The 22,027-nt window shown below is 41.5% G+C and overlaps 1 protein-coding gene across 3 annotated transcripts in view; it reads right to left on the bottom strand.

Annotated features, from left to right (window-relative positions):
- The window catches only part of smc4 (structural maintenance of chromosomes 4), a 78,979-nt gene that overhangs the window by 55,168 nt on the left and 1,784 nt on the right, over positions 1-22,027 (bottom strand). For all 3 annotated transcript variants that reach the window (XM_085990410.1, XM_085990409.1, XM_085990411.1), the window contains exons 3-5: positions 20,908-21,098; positions 20,266-20,457; positions 18,974-19,150 (exon numbers count right to left, since the gene is read on the bottom strand). In XM_085990410.1, the coding sequence (XP_085846536.1) occupies positions 18,974-19,150; positions 20,266-20,457; positions 20,908-21,098 (560 nt within the window). The remainder of the gene's footprint in view (positions 1-18,973; positions 19,151-20,265; positions 20,458-20,907; positions 21,099-22,027) is intronic.

Here is a 22,027-nt window from a genome sequence, read left to right on the forward strand (position 1 = left end):
AGATGTCACTCCTATTTCTAGTGATTACTTAAATATAATGGCAAAACATGATTGATTTTACTAGCCACTTCAAGTACCCTTATACGAAGTCTATCTGGGACTGGTGTCTTGTCTTCCTTTACCTTCTTCAGCCTGTCAGTGACTGACGTATCTGAAATTTCTTTTAGTGCTTCCTCTCCCCCTCCTATGAAATTTAATTTCCATGCTAGGGAGATCGCCCATGGCCAAATCATTCATTTTAGTATATTTGTTATCCCTTGGCCACTTCATTTTGTTACTTCTGTTGTGTCTTGGGTTCACTGTGACATTGAAACAAATCATAATTGAATCAGGTATGACAAGTCACAAGCACACTGCAGCCAGTTAGCTATCAACAAGGTATGTATTTATGAAAAATGAACATGACTCAGTGTGGAAGGTAGATCCTTGACTTGGTGTATATTTTTACAAGAAAATTTGCTACTTCAATATAAATTTCTGATTTAGAAACATTACTTTGTATGTACATTAAATCTAAAAGAAATAGAACTGGAAGTTATGAATCAAGCAGGTATTGTTAAGTTTTAAAGTATGAGTAGGAAATAGGAAAAACTGTCATTTTCTAAATATATTAAAAAGTCATGCATGGTACATAGTTTCTGGTAAGTGTAACATTTCTCATCATTCTTGAATGTCACAATTAAAATTATACTGAATATCTCCCAGCTCCAAGATGGATGGCATTGTTCTCTAGAGCCACTTGAGGCCTGTAAAAAACAAGGCCTCTCACCTCCTGCTCCTGAAGCATCAAAGTAACCTTTCCCTACTCACCTTTCAGAAAAATGTTATAGCTGCGTTCCCACCTGTGACTCAGAAGCTGGCTTTAAAAGTATTTATTTGCGCTTTTATGAAGATAATAAAAGCAAAGTTAAAGCCGATTCCCCAGGTCATAACTGAGGATGTGTCTACAGCACTCGGGGTAAGTGTCGACAAAAACTTTCAAAGCATTGAGTTGTGGTTAAAAAGTGCATGAAAACACTTCAAAAAAACAAAGCTCCAGGCCTAGTGCTGCGAAGAATCTTGTGGGGGAAGAAAGAACTCATGAAAGTTTACAGCCTTAATCTCCCCCACCCCCACAAGACCATCAGGTTCTGAGCTCCAATAGTTCTGGATCTTAACCGTTAAAATCTTTGGGGACCCCAACATCTTATCCATGAACCTCTCCCCAATATTTCCTACCATATCATGCAACACACAGTTTCCAACCCCTTGGATTCCCCCTCCCAGTACTTCCACCACCAGTGCCTCTACCCAATGCTTCCATACCTTTCACATGGCAAGACAAGTAATCACTAGGAACATAGGAACAGGAGCCGAACTCCATATACCCACTTTTGGCCCATATCTCTTAATACCTTTGGTTAACAAAAATCTATCAAACTCCGATTTAAAATTAACAATTGATCTAGCATCAATTGCCATTTGCGGAAGAGTGTTCCAAACTTCTACCACCCTTTGCGTGTACAAGTGTTTCCTAATTTCACCCATGAACGGTCTGGCTCTAATTTTTTTTTTTATATATAAAAGAGTATGCTCCTTAGTCCAAGAATCCGCAACCAGCGGAAATAGTTTCTCTCTATCTACCCGATCTGTTCCCCTCAACATCCTGAAAACTTCGATCCAATCACCCCTTAACCTTCTAAATCCTAGGGAATACTGCCCTAATTTGTGTAATCTCTCCTTGTAACTTAATCTTTGAAGTCTGGGTATCATTCTGGTTAACCTACGCTGCACTCCCTCCAAGGCCAATATATCCTTCCTAAGATGTGGTGCCCAGAACTGCTCACAGTACTCCTGGTGTGGTCTAACCAGGGTTTTGCCCAGCTGCAGCATAACCTCTATCCCCTTGTATTCTAGATATAAAGGCCAGCATTCCATTAGCCCTTTTGATTATTTTCTGTACCTGTTCATGACATTTTAATGATCTATGTACCTGAACACCCCCCCAACCTTTGGACATCCACTGTTTTTAGCTTTTCACCATTTAGAAAGTACCCTATTCTATCTGTTTAGGTCCAAAGTGGATGACCTCACATTTGCCACACTACCGCACATCAGTACAATTCCCACCACGTCCACACTATTATTTGCAGTTTTCCATGGGATGGTGGGGGTGGGGGTTGCGGTTTGTCCTACGAGGAGAAATTGAGTAGACTAGGCCGTTATTCCCTAGAGTTCTGAAGAATTGAGGGGTGATCTCATTGAAACATATAAAATTCTTAAGGGGTTTGAAACAGTGTAGATGCTGGGATATGTTTCCGCAAGCTGGGAAGTCTAGAACCAGGGGTCACAGTCTCAGAATAGGGGTCAGCCCTTTAGGACTGCGACGAGGAGAAATGTTTTCACTCAAAAGGTTGTGATTCTTTGGCATTCTCTACCCCAGAGGGCTGTGGCTGCTCGGTCGTTGAGTATATTCAAGACTGAGATCGATAGATTTTTGGATACCAAGGGAATAGAGGGATGTGTGGCTAGTGCGGGAAGGTGGAGTTGAGATAGAAGTTCAGCCATGATCTTATTGAATGACGGAGCAGGCTCGAAGGGCCTACTCTGCTCTTTTTTTAAGCAGATAACAGTATTAAAAAATGATAGTCAAACACTGATCATATTGAATTGTTGGACAATGGTATATCTTCCATAAGTGGCATAGTGGTTAGCACTGTTGCCTCACAGTGCCAGGGACCCGGGTTCGAATCCGGCCTCGGGTGACTGTCTGTGTGGAGTTTGCACATTCTCCCCGCGTTTGCGTGGGTTTCCTCCGGGTGCTCCGGTTTCCTCCCACAGTCCAAAGATGTGCGGGTTAGGTTGATTGGCTATGATAAATTAACCCTTAGTGTTAGGGGGATTAAATACGTGGGGTTACGGGGATAGGGTGGGATATGTGTTGGTGTAGGGGTTACGGGGATCAGGTGGGATATGTGTCGGTGCAGGCTCGATGGGCCGAAATGGCCTCTATCTGCACTGTGGGGTTTCTGTGATTCTGTGAAACCTACACAGGCTCAACATGATAGCTTTTCTCATCTTGAATGCTCTTGATTTATTCTTTCATGATGCCAATGATTTTCCTACTATAGATATCAAGCTAACATTTTGACTTTGTTTTTCAAAAAATGAGCACATTAGGTATTTTCCCATAATCGGATACTACATTTACTGAGCTCCAAAGGTTTCCAGCACAGCACTCCCCACCTCTGCCTTAATTTTCTCAAGTATTTGTCATGACAATTTACTACTGAAATGGGATCAAAAATACAGATAAATCAGGGTCAGAGGATTTATCTTGCCTTCTATGCTCCAAAATGCTTGGGATACTAGCGTACAAGATGCCAAGCTCCTTCCAAGGCAAACATTCGAGCTTGGTGACCTCCACACCAATAAATCAGCCAGCCAATCCAGTACCAGGCCGAGGGAATAGGAACTGCACGTGGCACTGGAGTCGATGAGTAGCATGGGCCAGCTTCACTTTTGAGCTGGACCAGAGTCCAATTGACAAGCAATTCATGCAAGAACCAATTAGCACAGAAAAAAAGTGTTCAACTACCAGTGCTTTAACTGATAATGGTTTGTTTTCTCAAGAATTATTTTAGACCTCCATCAAAGCAGTGCTTAATACCAAGTCTTCTGTGCTCTACGGACAAGCCTATAATCTTGACCCAGCAGACCTTTCTGAAGGCAGGTCATACAGCATCAGAAGGCAATACATCCCAGATGCACTTAACATTCAAACCATCCCCCCACATTGTGGCCATTTCAGCTTAGAAGACAAAAAGGATGGCTTGATGATGGAATTAAATTCACCTTCTAACCCAACAAATCATTTTACGAGTAGCTTTAGCTGGGTCACAGTTGGCGCATTTAAACCGGTTTCTGTTAACTGCTGTTCCTTTTGTCTTGATCTTGTAAGTAGAAGTAAACACAGTTGGCAATACCAAGCTAATTAAGTCAAAGTTGGCTAGGATTTGCTGAAGTTGTTTACATCCAAGTTCCCTTTGTCTCTGCAGTCACGTTGCAGGCAGCAATAACATTGAGTAAAATAATAGAACACTGGGAAGAGTAGCCTGGACAACTTGTTGCCATTTCAATTGCAATGGCAGAAAGATACATATAGCGCATTCCCCACCAATTTGCAAATGAAGGCTTCATGACATGAACTAAATTCAGGAGCTGGCCAACATTTGCCCTCTTGGTCCCTTTTTTTTAACGAAATGGGCAAAATGCTTACTTGTGTATATATTCTACACTGTTACTAGCTTAGACACAAGAAACCTTCAGTAAAATCAAAAGGCATTCCATTAGACTATCAGTCGGGTACCTATCTACTGAAATCTTCACTTCTGTACCCGTCAAATGAAGCACCCGAACCCTCCAGTATATCCCTTATTCAGCTCCTCTAAGGATTTATTATGTATATGTTATCCATCACTGTATTTTTCATATTCTTGAGAAAAAGCACCAATGCATTAACACAGAAGCCATTTTACAGCGTTCTGAAAGTAGTCACATGCACCTCATCTCAGCATCAGGTTGTCTACGACAAACGTGAGATCACATCCATTGTAATTCTGTAGATTGTGCATGGCCGGTGAATATGGAGTCCAGTGGCATATTTGGGGGGGGGGGGGAGAATATGATCAAGCGAACTGCCCTATCCTGGAGTCTTTTGAGTGTTGCCGCATCATCCATCCAGGTGAACAAGAAGTATTACATCACACTCCTGACTGGAGAGCGTTGTAAATGTTGGAAAGACCTCGAGGAGCAGAGCGGCACATTGAATAAAAATGGAGCAGATTTCTGATCTTGGTTTTGCTGGGAAGGAGAGAGAGCACACACGAGAGAGACTGAGCTCAAGTTGAGTTACTGATATTGATCAAATTGGTGGCGGGGGAAACATCGAGTTTGGACCACAAAAAGGGTCAACCCTGGGTGTTTGGTATCACTTTTAGCAGGCAGATTGACTACCTTCCAGCTCGTTTCTCTTAACCAGCTAGTGATGTACAACAATAATGAGTAGAGGACAACCAAAGTGAAGAGAAGGGAATAAAAATACGTGAAAAAGTTCAAAACTTAATTGAGCATTGATCCAATATCTTTGTCAATGCAACTACTTTTAGATATTCATTTTAAGATGACTTAAGGAACTATTGAAACTGACAGCACAAGAAGGAAGCCATTCAACTCATCATGTCTGTGCTGACTGTTTGCTAGAGCAATCCAAATCTATCCCTCTGCTCTCTCTCCATAGCCATGTATCTTCCCCCATTTCAAATATTTATCCACTTTCTGTTAAAAGATTTGGAATACTGTGCACAGTTCTGGTCTCCATATTACAAAAAGGATAGAGAGGAACTGGAGAAGGTGCAAAAGAGTCACAAGAATGATACCAAACCAACAGGAAAGACTGAACAGGCTGGGACTCTGTTTAGAAAAGATAAGGCTAAGATGCCTATTAGGTCTTTAAAAAGACATTTGATAGGGTAGAGAAGCTGTTTCCACTTGTGTTGGCACGCGGGTGTTGGGAGTCCAAAACTAGGGGCCATAAATAGAATAGTCACTAATAAATCCAATAGGGAATTCAGGAGAAACTTCTTTACCCAGAGAGTGGTTAGAATCTGGAACTTACTACCACATGGAGTGCTTGAGGCAAATAGCATAGATGCATTAAGGGCTAGCTAGATAAGTACATGAGGGAGAAAGGAATCGAAGTTCTGCTGATAGGGTTAGATGAAGTAAGGTAGGAGGAGGCTTGTGTGGAGCATAAACAATGGCATAATCCAGTTGAGCCGAATGGCCTGTTTCTGTACTGCAATTTCTATGTAATTGGCTACTGACGTTCAAGGTGAACAGCTGCAAAATAGAAATAAGCAGTTCATACAAAGGAGTTAATCCAAGTACATAACTTCAACTGTTGAACATGACAACTTTTATAACTGGAGACATCAGCACTTAATACCCCTCTTTACCCAACCTGTAACATGCCTTGCAGTTTGTCATTCACCGTTTTCCATTAAATTCTTCAATATTACAATCGTTGTCCATTTTCATTTTAAAATAGTAAACCCGACAGAGAAGAGCAATTAAAAACACATTTTCTAAGTGGAGTCCTCCCTCACAAGGCAGTCGCTTTCATGTGCCCTGCCAGTGTAAAATGGTCTGGTACAGTGTGGTGGTGTTTTCCTTGGCTACAGGTGCATGCTCAAAAACTACAAATGGAAGACAAATGAGGAAGAAGGAGGATGACACGCCCTACTAAATGAAAAATAAACTTGAACATCTAGAGGCAAAGAGCCATGAATTTTAAATACTTGCAGGTGCACATGACATCAAATTACATACATTTCCACAACCGAGGCTTCTACCACCGATTCCAGGTTCTACTTCGCGAGCGGCTAGCCTCTTCATGCCCGGCAAAATACATGAGCTATTTCCAGCACCTACACTTACGTACGTATATGCATGTGCACTCACCCCATCCCGATCATAAAAGGCATAGAAAGGATTAGCTTATTTACTTTAAGAACCAAGCTAAAAATAAGTCTGCTGGGATATCTACAAATTTCTCTCCAAATTTTCTCCTCCCACTTTTCACACCCCAGTCCCCTTACAACATAACCCCTCACCCAGTTAGCAATGCTACAGTAGAGCTACTAATTTATTAAATAGTAACATAGCAGTTTCAGACAGGAGACGACCTTCAGTCCATCTATACCATGTATCCACATTAGTCCCTTGATGCATTTCTAATAACCCTAAACCCCATTTGTCGACTAAAGTACCATTTTGAAACCCAGTGTAGATTTCTTCTGATTAAAAAACATTACCCCTGCATTTTCTATTTTTTTTTATTTGTAAATGTGACCTTGGGCTTACACTCTAAACACAGCAGAAAAGCTTATTTGGATCCAATTTGTCCAAACTTCTATAATTTTGAGTATTTCATCATATTCCCTCAGTTTCCTCTTTTCAAGAGATAAAAGGCACATGGCAATCAATCTTTCCTCACAAGTCATTCCCTCAAGTTCTGGAATCAGCCCTTTAATGAACTATCTCCAATAAGTGAACATACAGTTTGAAATGGGCATGCCAAAACTACATGCAGTACTACAGATGAAGTCACACCAAGGTCAAATATACAGGTAAGTTATAAAATGAATTCTCTGGATTGATGTTATACCTCTTGCCATGCATTAACAGTGTGCTGATATAGTGGCCAGTCCATCAAAACCCCCCAAAATGTCTATTCTACTCAGATACAAAGTCCATTTAGCACATAATCCGTATCAACCATCCCTCTGCTAAGTGTCCTAACCTTACATTTCCCTGTATTAAAATTGCACATGCTATTTCTCTGCTCACTGAATTTGTGTATTTTGATATTAATCATTTCCCAGTGCTCTGAATTGTGACAAAATTGGTTCCTCAATCATTTATAAAAATTATAAACAGCGATCCCAACACTGAACCTTGTGGCACTCCAGGTAACTGCTCATGCACTACAACCAACCATTTGCCAATCAATTTTATTGGGATTGGGACTTGTGTAGTAACCCATCATGTGCACCAGTGTCAAATTCCTTCCTCAATAACCGGTAGATAATATCCACTGTCTCTTCCCTATCTGCCAGGTCTGTCATCTCCTCAAAGAAATCTAATAAATTAGTCAAGGATGATCTAGAATCATAGAATGGTTACAGCACAGAAGGCGGCCATTCAAGCCAGCGCCGGCTCTAATAGTACTTCAGCTAGTCCCACTCCTCTGCCCTGCAATTTTTTTCCTTTAGGTACTTTATAATTCCCTTTTGAAAGCCACGATTGAATCGGGCTCTACTACCCTTTCAGGGAGTGCATTTCAGATCCTAATCACTTGCTGCATAAAAAAGTTTTTCCCTTATGTCGCCTTTGGTTCTTCTGCCAATCACCTTAAATCTGTGCCCTCTGGTTCTCGACCCTTCCGCCAATGGGAACAGTGTCTCTCTATTTACTCTTATGTGGCACCTTATCAAACGCCTTTTGGAAGTCCATGTACACCACATCAACCGCATTGCCCTAATCAACCCTGTTACAGGAAACTTTGTGCTATCCGGAAGTTGAATGTCCGGCAACTTTGATCTAACGGCAGAAATCAGCAGCCGTTTTGGTTAGGTTTTTTTTCTGCTTTTCACAGGCAGGCTCTGGAAAGTGTCTTTGTCGCTTAGCAACAGCTTCAGAGACGCTTCCAAGCTACTGGGCCGAGTGTTTACAAGCTGTTGCTGAGCAACAGTGTTTGTGGTCAGACACGGCAGGCTCTAGAAAGCGTCTCTGTATCTTAGCAACAGCTTCAGAGACGCTTCCAAGCCACGGGCCGAGTGTTTACAAGCTGTTGCTGAGCAACAGTGTTTGTGGTCAGATACTGCGATGAAAAGCTCCTATCTGATAACATTGACGCTGGTCTATCCGGAGCTTTTAAAAAAACGGCAATAGCTCGGTCCCATGGGTGCCAGATAGCACAAAGTTTCCTGTACATCAAAAAACCTCAATCAAGTTAGTTAAACACGATTTGACTTTAACAAATCCATGCTGGCTTTCCTTAATTAATCCACACTTGTCCAAGTGACTGTTAATTTTGTCTCGCATTATCGTTTTCAAAAGCTTTCCCACTACCGAGGTTAACAGACTGGCCCGTAGTTGCTGGGTTTATCCATACATCCTTTGTTCAACAAGGGTGTAACATATTCAATTCTCCGGTTCACCGGGGGTGTTCTCCGGTTCACCGGCACCACCCCCGTATATAAGGATTGGAAGATTATGGCCAGTACCTCTGCAATTTCCACCTTTACTTCCCTCAGCATCCTAGGATGCATCCCATTCATTCCTGGTGACTTATCAACTTTAAGTACAGCCTGCCTTTCTAGTACCTCCATCAATTTTTATCCCATCCAGTATCTCAACTACCTCCTCTTTCACTATGACTTTGGCAGCATCTGCTTCCTTGGTAAAGACAGATGCAAAGTACTCATTTAGTAACTCAGCCGTGCCCTCTGCCTCCATGCGTAGGTCTCCATTTTGGTCCCTAATCAGCCCCACCCCTCCTCTTACAACCCGTTTACTGTTTATATGCCTCTTGAAGACTTTGAGTTATACAGCACAGAAAGATGCCCTTCGGCCCATCGTGTCCGCACCGGCCATCAAGCCCTGTCTATTCTAATCCCATTTTCCAGCACTTGGTCCATAGCCTTGTATGCTATGCCGTTTCAAGTGCTCATCTAAATGCTTCTTGAATGTTGTGAGGGTTCCTGCCTCTACCACCCTTTCAGGCACCGAGTTCCAGATTCCAACCACCCTCTGGGTGAAAAAGTTTTTTCTCAAAACCCCTCGCTGCTTACCTTGAAACTATGCCCCCTGGTTATTGACCCCTCTACTAAGGGGAAAAGTTCCTTCCTATCTATGCCCCTCATAATTTTGTACACCTCAATCAGATCCCCCCTCAACCTTCTCTGCTCCAAGGAAAACAATCCCAGCCTGTCCAGTCTCTCATCATAGATGAAGCGCTCCAGCGCAGGTAACATCCTGGTGAATCTCCTCTGCACCCTCTCCAATGCAATCACGTCCATCCCTAGGATGAAGTCCATCAGGACCCGGGGCCTTGTTAGCCTGTAGCTTCAACAATTTGCTCAGTACCACTTCCCTGGTGATTATAATTTTCTTGAGTTGCTCCCTCCCTTCCATTTCCTGACATAGCTATTTCTGGGATGTTACTTGTATCCTCTATAGTGAAGACCGATGCAAAATATCTGTTCAATTCAACTGCTATCTCCTTATTTTCCATTATTAATTCCCCAGACTCACTTTATAGGACCAACGCTCACTTTGTTAACCTTTTTCTTTTTTAAAATATCTATAGAAACTCTTACTATCTGTTGTTATATTTCTAGCTAGCTTTCTCTCGTACTCTAATTTCTCTCTCCTTATTAATCTTTTAGTCATTCTTTGCTGTTTTTTATATTCTGTCCAATCTCCTGACCTGCCACCCATCTTTGCGCAATTATATGCTTTTTCTTTAAGTTTAATACTATCTTTAACTTTTTTTAGATAACCAAGGATGGTGGGTCCTCCCCTTGGAATTTTTCTTTCTTGTTGGAATGTATATATTCTGTGTGTTTTGAAATATCCCCTTAAATGTCTGCCACTGCAACTCTATTGACCTATCCCATAACCTAATATGCCAGATCACTTTAGCTAGCTCTGCTTTCATGCCCTCATAAGAACATAAGAACTAGGAACAGGAGTAGGCCATTCAATGAGATCATGGCTGATCTTCTGCTTCAACTCCATTACCGGCCCTATCGCCATATCCCTTGATGCCCTTACGAGTTTTGAATATACCCAATGACTGAGCCTCCACAGCCCTCTGGGGAAGAGAATTCCAAAGATTCACCACCCTCTGTGTGAAGAAATTTCTTCTCATCTCAGTCCTGAATGGCCTACCCTTTATCCTGAGGCTATGGCCCCTGGTTCTGGACTCCACAGCCAAGGGAAACATTCTCCCAGCATCCACCCTATCAAGCCCTGTAATAATTTTGTATGCTTCAATGAGATCCCCTCTCATTCTTCTGAATTCAAGAGAGTATAGGCCGAGTTTACTCAATCTCTTCTCATACAGCAGTCCCGCCATCCCAGGAATCAATCTCGTGAACCTTCGTTGCACTCCCTCTATGGCAAGTATATCCTTCCTTAGGTAAGGACACCAAAATTGTACACAGTACTCCAGGTGCGGTCTCACCAAGGCCCTATATAATTGGAGTAAGACTTCTTTACTCCTGTACTAATTGCCTTTATTTAAGTTTAAAATACTAGTCTTGGACCCACTCTTCTCTCTCGCAAACTGAATGTAAAATGCAATCATATTATGATCGCTGCTACCTAGGGGCACCTTCATTACAACATAAGAACATAAGAAGTAGGAGCAGGAGTACGCCATACGGCCCTTCGGGCCTGCTCCGCCATTCAATAGGATCATGGCTGATCCGAACCTAGACTCACGTCCACTTCCCTGCCCGCTCCCCGTAACCCCTAATTCCCTTATCAGCTAGGAAACTGTCTATCTCCGTTTTAAATTTATTTAATGTCGCAACTTCCACAGCTCTCCGAGGTAGCAAATTCCATAGATTTACTACCCTCTGAGTGAAGAAGTTTCTCCTCATCTCAGTTTTGAAAAGGCAGCCCCTTATTCTAAGATTATGCCCCCTAGTTCTAGTCTCACCCATCAGTGGGAACATCCTCACCGCATCCACCCGATCAAGCCCCCTCACAATCTTAGATGTTTCGATAAGATCGCCTCTCATTCTTCTGAACTCCAATGAGTAGAGGCCCAACCTACTCAACCTTTCCTCATAAGTCAACCCCCTCATCTCCGGAATCAACCGAGTGAATCTTCTCTGAACTGCCTCGAGAGCAAGTATATCTTTTCTTAAATATGGAAACCAAATCTGTACGCAGTATTCCAGGTGTGGCCTCCCTCACCAGTACCCTGTATAACTGAAGCAAGACTTCCCTGCTTTTATACTCCATCCCCTTGCAATAAAAGCCAAGATTCCATTGGCCTTCCTGATCACCTGCTGTACCTGCGTACTAACCTTCTGTGTTTCATGCACCAGGACCCCCAGATCCCTTTGTACTGTAGCACTTTGCAGTTTCTCTCCATTTAGATAATAACTTGCTCTTTGATTTTTTCTGCCAAAGTGCATAACCTCACACTTGCCAACATTATATTCCACCTGCCAAATTTCTGCCCACTCACTTAGCCTGTCTATGTCCTTTTGCAGGTTTTTTTATGTCCTCCTCACTCACTGCTTTCCCTCCCAGCTTTGTATCGTCGGCAAACGGTGGCATAGTGGTTAGCACTGTTGCCTCACAGCGCCAGGGACCCGGGTTCGAATCCGGCCTCGGGCGACTGTGCAAACTCCACACAGACATTCTCCCCGTGTTTGCGTGGGTTTCCTCCGGGTGCTCCGGTTTCCTCCCACAGTCCAAAGATGTGCGAGTTAGGTTGATTGGCTATGATAAATTGACCCTTGGTGTTAGGGGGATTAAATACGTGGGGTTACGGGGATAGGGTGGGATATGTGTTGGTGTAGGGGTTACGGGGATCGGGTGGGATATGTGTCGGTGCAGGCTCGATGGGCCGAAATGGCCTCTATCTGCACTGTGGGGTTTCTGTGATGTTGCACTCGGTCCCTTCCTCCAAATCGTTAATATAGATTGTAAAGAGTTGGGGTCCCAGCACTGACCCCTGCGGAACACCACTAGTCACTGATTGCCAACCCGAGAATGAACCATTTATCCCAACTCTTTGTTTTCTGTTAGATAGCCAATCTTCCACCCATGCCAGTATATTACCCCCAATCCCGTGATTTTTTATCTTGTGCAGTAATCTTTGTGTGGTCATTATGAGGTCATTAATTAATCCTATCTCGTTGCACAATACCAGGTCTAGTATAGCCTGCTCTCTGGTTGGCTCCAGAACGTGCTGTTGTAAGAAACGATCCCGAAAACATTCCATGAACTCCTCATCTATGCTACCTTTGCCCATCTGATTTTTCCAGTCTATAGGCAGATTAAAATCCTCCATGATTATTGCCGTACCCTTCTGACAAGCTCCCATTATTTCATCCTTTATACTCCATCCTACCATGTGGTTACTGTTAGGGGGCCTGTACACCACTCCCACAAGTGACTTCTTGCCTTTATTATTTCTCATTTCTACCCAAACCGCTTCTACATCCTGGTTTCCTGAACTTAGGTCATCCCTCTCTATTGTGCTAATACCATCATTCATTAACAGAGCCACCCCGCCACCTTTTCCCACCTTCCTGTCCTTTCTAAATGTCATGTACCCTTCAATATTCAGGTCCCAATCTATATCATCCTGCAGCCATGTTTCTGTAATGGCTATCAGATCATATTTATTTCTATTTGCGCTATCAGTTCATCTGTTTTGTTTTGAATGCTACGTGCATTCAGATGCAAAGCCTTTAGTTTTGTCCTTTTATTATTTTTGTAACCTCTAGCCTTATCTGCTGATTTACTCTTAAATTTGTACTCTCTATCCCTTTCTGTCACGGTCTGTTTATCATTTCCCATATTAATACCTTTCTCTATTGCCTTGTCTCTAATCTTTGAATTACCACACCTTCCCAAATTTGATCCCATGCCCCCAATATTTAGTTTAAAGCCCTCTCTACCGCCCTAGTTATACGATTCGCCAGAACACCGGTCCCAGCGCGGTTCAGGTGAAGACGGTCCCAACGATACAGATCCCACTTTCCCCAGTACTGGTGCCAGTGCCCCAGGAATTGAAACGCATTATTCCCAAACCAGTCTTTGAGCCACGCATTCATCTCTCTAATTTTATTTACCCTGTGCCAATTTGCTCGTGGCTCAGGTAATAATGCAGACATTATTACCCTTGAGGTTCTGCTTTTTAATTTAGCCCCTAGTTGCTCATACTCTCTCAGCAGAACCACTTTTCTAGTTCTACCTCTGTCGTTGGTACCTACATGGACCACGACCACTGACTCCTCCCACTACAAGTTCCTCTCCAGCCCAGAGCAGATGTCCTGAACCCTGGCACCGGGCAGGCAACACAGCCATCTGGACTCTCGCTCTTGGCCGCAGAGAACTGTATCTATCCCCGACTATGCTGTCCCCAATTACCACTACATTCCTATTAACTCCCCCCGCTTGAATGGCTTCCTGTACCTCGTTAGCCCTCCCAAAATGCATCACCTCACACTTTTAAGGGTTAAATTCCATTTGCCACTGTTCTGCCCAACCCGTCTATATCGTCCTGTAGCCTGAGGCTTCCCTCCTCGCTATTTACCATTCCACCAATTTTCGTGTCATCTGCAAACTTACTGATCATACCTCCTACATTCATATCTAAATCATTAATGTACACTACAAACAGCAAGGGACCAGCACCAATCCCTGCGGTACACCACTGGACACAGGCTTCCAATCTCAAAAACAACCTTCGACCATCACCCTCTGCCTCCTGCCACTAAGCCAATTTTGGATCCAATGTGCCAAATTGCCCTGGATCCCCATGGGCTCTTACCTTCTTGACCAGTTTCCCATGTGGGACTTTGTCAAAAGCCTTACTGAAGTCCATGTAGATTACATCAACTGCACTACCCTCATCCACACACCTAGTCACCCCTTGAAAAATTCAATCAAATTGGTTAGACATGATCTCCCTCTGACAAAGCCATGCTGACTATCCTTGCCTCTCCAAGTGGAGACTAATTCTGTCCCTCAAGAGTTTTTTCCAATAATTTCCCTACCACTGATGTTAGGCTCACTGGCCTGTAATTCCCTGGTTTATCCCTACCACCCTTTTTGAATAATGGTACTACGTTAGCTGTTCTCCAGTCCTCTGGCACCTCTCCTGTGGCCAGAGAGGTTCTGAAAATGTGTGTCAGAGCCCCTGCAATCTCCTCCCTTGCCTCACACAGCAGCCTGGGATACATCTCATCTGGGTCTGGGGATTTATCCACTTTTAAGCCTGCTAAAACCGCTAGTACCTCCTCCCTCTCAATACTAATTTGTTCAAGTATATCACAATCCCCCTGCCCGATTTCTATGCCTACATTGTCCTTCTCCATAGTGAACACAGATGCAAAATATTCATTTAAAACCTCACCTACATCTTCCGGCTCGACACACAGATTGCCACTTTGATCCATAATGGGCCCTACTCTTTCTCTGGTTATCCTCTTGCCCTTAATATACTTATAAAACATCTTGGGATTTTCCTTTATTTTGCCCGCCAGTGTTTTTTCCATGCCCCCTTTTCATTCTCCAAATTTCTTTATGTACTCCCCCTGCACTTTCTATACTCCTCTAGGGCTTCCACTGTTTTTAGTCCTTAGTATCTGTCAAAAGCCTCCCTTTTTTTCCTAATCCACTCTTGTATATCCCTTGACATCCAGGGCTCCCGGGACTTGTTGGCCCCACCCTTGGCCTTTACGGGAACATGTTGGCGTTGTACTCTCTCTATTTCCATCCTGCAAGACTCCCACTGCTCTGATGTGGATTTTCCTACAAGTAGCTGATCCCAGTCCACTTTGGCCAAATCTTGCCGTATCATATTAAAATCGGCCTTCCCCCAATTTAGAACCTTTATTTCCGGTCCATCTTTGTCCTTTTCCATGACTACCTTAAACCTCACCGAATTATGGTCACTGTCACCAAAATGCTCTCCTACTGGCACTACTATCACATGCCCGGCTACATTCCCTAGAATTAGGTCCAGTTCCACCCCCTCTCTTGTAGGACTTTCTACATGCTGGCTCAAAAAGCTCTCCTGGATGCACTTTAAGAATTCCGCATCTTCTAAGCCTTTCACACTCTTGACTATCCCAGTTAATATTGGGGAAGTTGAAATCCCCAACTATTATTTCTACACTTCTGAGATTTGCCTACATATCTGTTCTTCTATCTCCCCCTGACTGTTTGGGGGCCTATAGTACACCCCCCCTTTTTGTTTTTACATTCTACCCATATGGCCTCATTAGAGGAACCTGCTAAGATATCATCCCTCCTTACTGCAGTAATTGACTCCTTGATTAATATTGCGACACCCGCCGTCTCGCCTGAAGATTCTATACCCCAGAATATTGAGCTGCCAGTCCTGCCCCTCCCTCAACCATGTCTCTGTGATAGCAACAATATCATACTCCCATGTGTTCATCAACACCTTCAATTCATCTGCCTTACTCGCAAGACTCCTTGCATTAAAATAAATGCCATCCAGCCTTGCCATACTCCCTTGTGCCATTACATATTTTCTCTGCCTTCCAGACTGACTTGTTTTTTCCTCTATATTTGGCTGTGCATCACCCCCTACTATAGCTCCACTCCGTATCCCACCCCCCTGCCAAGTTAGTTTAACCCCCCCACCCCCGCCCAACAGCATTAGCAAACCCCTCCTGGCAAGGAGGTTGGTCCCGTTCCGGTTCAGGTGCAACCCATCAGACTTGTACAGGTCCCACCTTCCCCAGAAGCAGACCCAGTGATCCAGGAAACTAAAGCCCTCCCTCCTGCACCAATTCTTTAGCCACGCATTATCTGCTCTATCCTCCTATTCCTATATTCACTAGCACATGGCACTGGGAGTAATCCAGAGATTGCAGCCTTGGAGGTCCTGCTTTTTAATTTGCTACCTCGCTCCCTAAATTCTTGTTGCAGGACCTCATCCCTCGTTCTACCCATGTCGTTGGTACCAATGTGAACCACAACCTTTGACTGTTCGCCCTCCCCCTTTAGAATGCCCTGCAGCCGTTCAGTGACAGCCTTGACCCTGGCACCAGGGAGGCAACATACCATCCTGGAGTCACGTCTGCGGCCGCAGAAACGCCTGTCTGCACCCCTCACTACTGAGTCTCCTACCACTATTGCCCTTCCACTCTTACTCCTCCCCCCTTGTGCAGCTGAGCCACCCACAGTGCTGTGAACTTGGCTCTGGCTGCACTCCCCAGAGGAACTGTCACTTTCACCGTTTTCCAACACAGAAAAAAACCAGTTGTTGAGTGAGATGCACTCTGGGGTTTTCCTGGCTACCTGCCTGCCCCCCTTCTTCTGACTTTTGGATTGCCTTTTATGTTAGTATTGTGGCCTCCAACTCTTAAAACCATGCTGATTATCTTGGATTAACTCACACCCCTCAAGATACTCCCTTATATTATCCCTCATAATACTTTCAAATACTTTCCCCAACATTGGAAATAAGGCTTATAGGTCTGATTACCCAGTCTCTCCCAACTCACCATCCAGTTTGGAATAAGGATCCACATCACTTAAAATTTGATCGACGGGAAAAACTAGCCTTCGAGAGTGGTTTTCAGTCAATCAGGATAATTTAGGAAGCATAACCTTATCAGAGCAACAGGTTACAATTCTGACATGGGGGGGGGGGGGGTTGACCCAGGACATATGAAGCCCTTGACAAGTCTTTAGTGATCCTAGTAAGGAATCTTATTCATTGGATAGACATAAACCACATCTACATCTCCTTTTCATTATGCAATCAATTAAGTTAACTATCAAATAGCAGAAATTAGTCCAGTGACAAATTTGTGAAAAGTTATACATACAACTTTTGTATTAAGGAGAGATTAAGGAATCAATAAACGTGAAAACTTATGAAATTCAAAATCATAAATGCAGATGTAACCACATCAGGGACAATTTTAACCTAACTCGCCCACCGAGATTGGGTGAAACGCTGGTTTAAGACCCCACCAGATTTTACTCTCCATTGAAATCATTGGGCGGGGTTTAAAACTAGCGTTCCACCCAATCCTATGGGTTTCCTGCTCGGCAAGTTAGGTTAAAATTACCCCATTGTTTCACTTTCAATCACCGTCCAGGAAGTTATAAAAATTGAGAAAAGAGTGTGAATGTAGACATAACTAGCAAAAAATGGTGCCCTGGCAAGGTGAGAAACACTTAAAATCATTTGTAAAATGTTTTTGCTGCAACGAATGTAGTATGACATAGTTCCTTCTTTCCTTTCAGACTTAACTTCTATTCCCAATACTAATATATTTTAGGCACAAAATATAGACTTACATTGCTGCGTTTGGTTATTATTTAGATACTAGTGTGTAAAAAAAAGTGCCATAACCAATGGAACCAATTAGAGTACTTGAGCAACCCAGTATCATTTCCCCATGAAAACATTCAAAAATACAGAACAGCAAGAAAAACAGAATGAGGACAGAGTTAAGAAAACTAGAGAACACAGCAGTCCCGTAAAATTTCAAATCTGGGCTTGCAAAATCTACAAATGTAAACATATTGTTTAAAATACGATTTGTGGTGTGGACAATATATTTCATAAATGTATTGAAAATCATAAAAAAGGTAGTTTTCTTCACCCTCAATCTATATACTTATTTTGTGGCTATCTCATCTGAACCAAAGGAACAGTGGTAAAGGACTCTCACTGAGCAGGACCCAGGTACAATTTAGTGGTTCTAGTAAACTAGTACTGGTGTCACTCACATTTCTCAAATACTTTCAACTGTAATACAAAATTACGATGGTCTCAACCTTAAGTTTGGTTTGGCTTTAATGTGCAGCTGCAAATACACTGGCTTTTACCTTTTACATATTTCAGTAAGCAGTTTACAGGTACTCGAGTCTCTTCGCCGGGAGCAAGCGGAAGCCAAGTGCGAGCAACGCAAGGAGCGCACGTCAACCCAAGCACCCCACACACCCGCCCCTTCAACCACCGTCCGCCCCACCTGTGACAGACTGTAGGTCCCGCATTGGACTAATCAGTCACCTGCGAGCTCATTTTTAATGTGGAAGGAAGTCATCCTCGGTTCCGAGGGACTGCCTAAGAAGGTGGTACTAAAAATTTACTAGTTCAAAACTAATAAAAAAGTAGCATCTAAATACACTTACTAGACAAGAAGATATTCCTTTAACACCAATTTAAGTTGTCTTTTTCTTGTGGAGCATTACATCACAAATTCATTTTTCAAATGCATTGATCTGGCAGCGATAAAACCATGTCACACTGCAGCAGCACAAGTAATATTGGCGATTTTTGGCTTGATTATCACCACGCCAATATTTACGTGCTGCTAAAGTGTAACTGGCATTTTCATTAAACGTGTCTACCCGAAGGTTTCTTGATTATGTAAGAAATGTCGATAAGTAAAGCAGTTCATTGGATAAGAAACAATTTTCCTTCTGATTTAGCCTTAAAGCACTGAAGCAGCAAATAATGGTTTGAGTTATGAAAGCAGCCCTGCAAACCATGATGTGCTGCTACAGCAATTTAAGGCAACAGGAAAAACTCTTCTGGTTCATTTCTTCCACACATGTTTTTTTTCCTAAGAATACTTCCATTGAAATTAAATACAGTTCAAGGTAATCTTAAGAGACCTACCTGAAGAATCAAAAATCTGTTATGATCCAGATCAATTCCATGGCTGCGAAGCAACATTCCTACATCTTTGAATGTTGATTTCTTTCCGTTAATATGGTAAACTGAAGAATTGTCCTTGTAGGCAGTTCTTGAAACGTAGAACTTGCTATTTGGAATAACTTCAAAATCATCACCCTCCTTTCATTAAAAGGATTTTTGAAAAATTGTTTAATAACTCAAAGCTGCAGCATATAGTAATTCAAACAATTAGGCTTTTAGTTAGCTTATCGCAAAAACAAAAACCATTTCTCCTAATGATAATGATTACAAGTTTTAAAAAAATAACCTAAATGATTTTTTACATCTTTACACAGATTAAATCTATAAGAGTTAAACAATCAAATAAAAGTTACACCAGATCCACAATGGTAAAGAGGATAGAGTAATTTCTAGTTAACAAATTTTTAAATAAATTTTAAAATTGAAGTTTGCCATAGTACAACTGATTACCATTTTAACTCACTTCTCAGCACATCTGTCATTTCACAATGTTCAACATCAGTGTATTGCATTTTGTATGGCCAATTTTATATATTTAAATACTAAGTCTCCGCCAAAACATAATTTCTTATTCAGGAAGGGGAAAAAAACTGCCTGTACCGTCTTCTCTACTGCAGTTACTGGACTAGAAAAACATCAAATATCCATTTGTTGTTGTTCACAAAAATCACTGATCGTGTAGTCAAAGAATTAGTTTGTGGTTATACAAAATTTCCTTAAAAAAATTAGTTTGTGGTTATACAAACTTTCCTTAATAAAAAGTATGTTTTGGCAAGAAAGTTTCACCATTGCTTCCTTCTATATTTTCTTCCAGTATGTCTTCCATTAATTCTATTTGATATAAAACACTGGAACATGAATAACTGGTTTATTTATTACCACATTTCAGTGCTCTTAGAAAGCATTTTGTAGACATTTACTGTATTTAACAAATGAACACTTATAAAACTTTATTGGGTTACACTAACATATTTCACCTATTAAGCCCACCTAAAATAGAAAAACAAAGCCTGTTTCTAAAAAGGAGTTCTGATTCTATAGTTTACTTACAGGCTTAAAAAGCCAACACAATTTCTTATTTACAATTTTTACTTCCAATACAACCAAAGCAACAGGAACGAAAAAAAGTGAACTAATCAATCATTTTAAAATTGTATTGTGGTCAAGATATTTGATCTGGGTAAATTGGAACATATAACATTTAAAATGATTGGAAATGAACAATTTGAGGTTTTTAAAAAAAAAGCATTTACCTTATCAATGATTTTTTGAAAGTGAACTTCCACAGTACAGCTCTGAATGTCTTTGTGCTCATCAGAATTGTGGATGAGTACAGACAATTTTTTGGAGCGAATTTTTTGGGCCCGGTACCCAAAAACAAACAGCATTGAGTCAATCACATTTGATTTCCCACTCCCATTTGGTCCAATAATACAAGAAAACCTCTGTACAAAAAAAAAAGAAAAAAAATCTTATTTACAGAACACTGTAGATGTTTTAAAAATATTTTTTCTGGCCATTATTAATGTTATGTGCTATATTCTGAAGTTGTAGTCAGCATAAAGTGTGACGTGTAATACTCCCAGCTGTTCATTTACACCAACAGCTCCAAAACAGTTTCCTTATTTTTCAGCAGGATTTTTTTATTCTTAAACGTCATTGCATTTTTGTAAAAGTAAACTCATTATAGTGTTAAGACAACACAAAAACAAACATTAAATCCCAAATTCATGTCAATTCTAAATTTAGGGGAACTGATCAAAGCATTTTTCAGTTTCACATGTCCACCCAAAAAGCTTCAAAACCAGTAACATTTCTCAGCCGCAAGTAAAAATTAAACACAGCATATTTCTTAAATGAAGCTAGGCAACAGTACATTTTCTGAAATGTTTTACCTTGTGAAAAGGACCCAGAATTTGTTCGTGTGCATAGGATTTGAAATTTTGGTTCACGATATGAGTTATCATGAGGCGAGGAGTTCCAGGTTCATTGGTCATTGCTGGGGGTGGAGGAGGAGATATGGCAGCTAAAATTTCTTCCAAGCTTCGATTATCTATTGGTTCAACTGGTGATTCTGAGCCAGCATCTAAACAGAAACCAAACAAAACAAATGAAAGACTATTCTACTAAGGAAAAGGGATGGGGAACAGTGGAATGTTTCACTTAGCATCAGCTTTGCACCACATTCTTTTAAAAGAAGCCGCTTCAGAGTTTCTTAAATATCAATTAAGTTGAATTTTTTTCTTATGAAAACACAATCACATCAGATACCATTTTGTCTTACTGTTAATACATAAAAGTCTGAAAAGTATAGGTATTCAACAATTACAACTTCAAAATTGTATGGTTAAAGATCTACTTCTTCAAAAACAGTCAACACCAAAAGTATTTTGCTACCAGTTTTAAATGGATCAATACATTTTCCATCAGGCAGGTATTTATATTTTTCTTAAAAATTACTCACACTACACGCTTGTTGAAAACAATCAATATTCATAACCATGGGCAACAGAAAGATCAAGTACATTAAAGTTTTTTTTAAATTTAATAAACCAAGTTCAAAACTCACTGTGTGCGGTTGGGGGGGGGGGTGCAATACAGTATATTTTACATTTACAATAAAGTTCATGTTGATGCTCTGTTAAACACACTGTCACAGGACACATTACAGGAACTTTTCTTGCATTCATGCAAAAAATCCGACCAACATAAAAATACTGTACGGCAATAATGGCTAGTAAGTATTCAACTTGCACCAGTTTAATGCTGCTATTGAATCTTGTACGTTTGCCAATACTTGCTTTTTGAGTTACTGCAACAACGATCTGTAAAAACTAATTTTAACCAATTTCTGACATTGAAACAAATTTTTAAAAACGAAAATAATTTTGCATATACATTCCTCTTCCTTTTAATTCTGAGTTAAAATTTCTACATCAGCTCCCGAACGCAGTTTTGTATTCCAGACTACAGAAACTCAACCCCTCCCCCACAATTCATGTACTGTACAAAACG

Source organism: Somniosus microcephalus, chromosome 6 (genome assembly GCF_052327205.1).
Source record: "Somniosus microcephalus isolate GS21.2 chromosome 6, FLI_Smic_1.0, whole genome shotgun sequence".
Taxonomy (NCBI): Eukaryota; Metazoa; Chordata; class Chondrichthyes; order Squaliformes; family Somniosidae; genus Somniosus; species Somniosus microcephalus.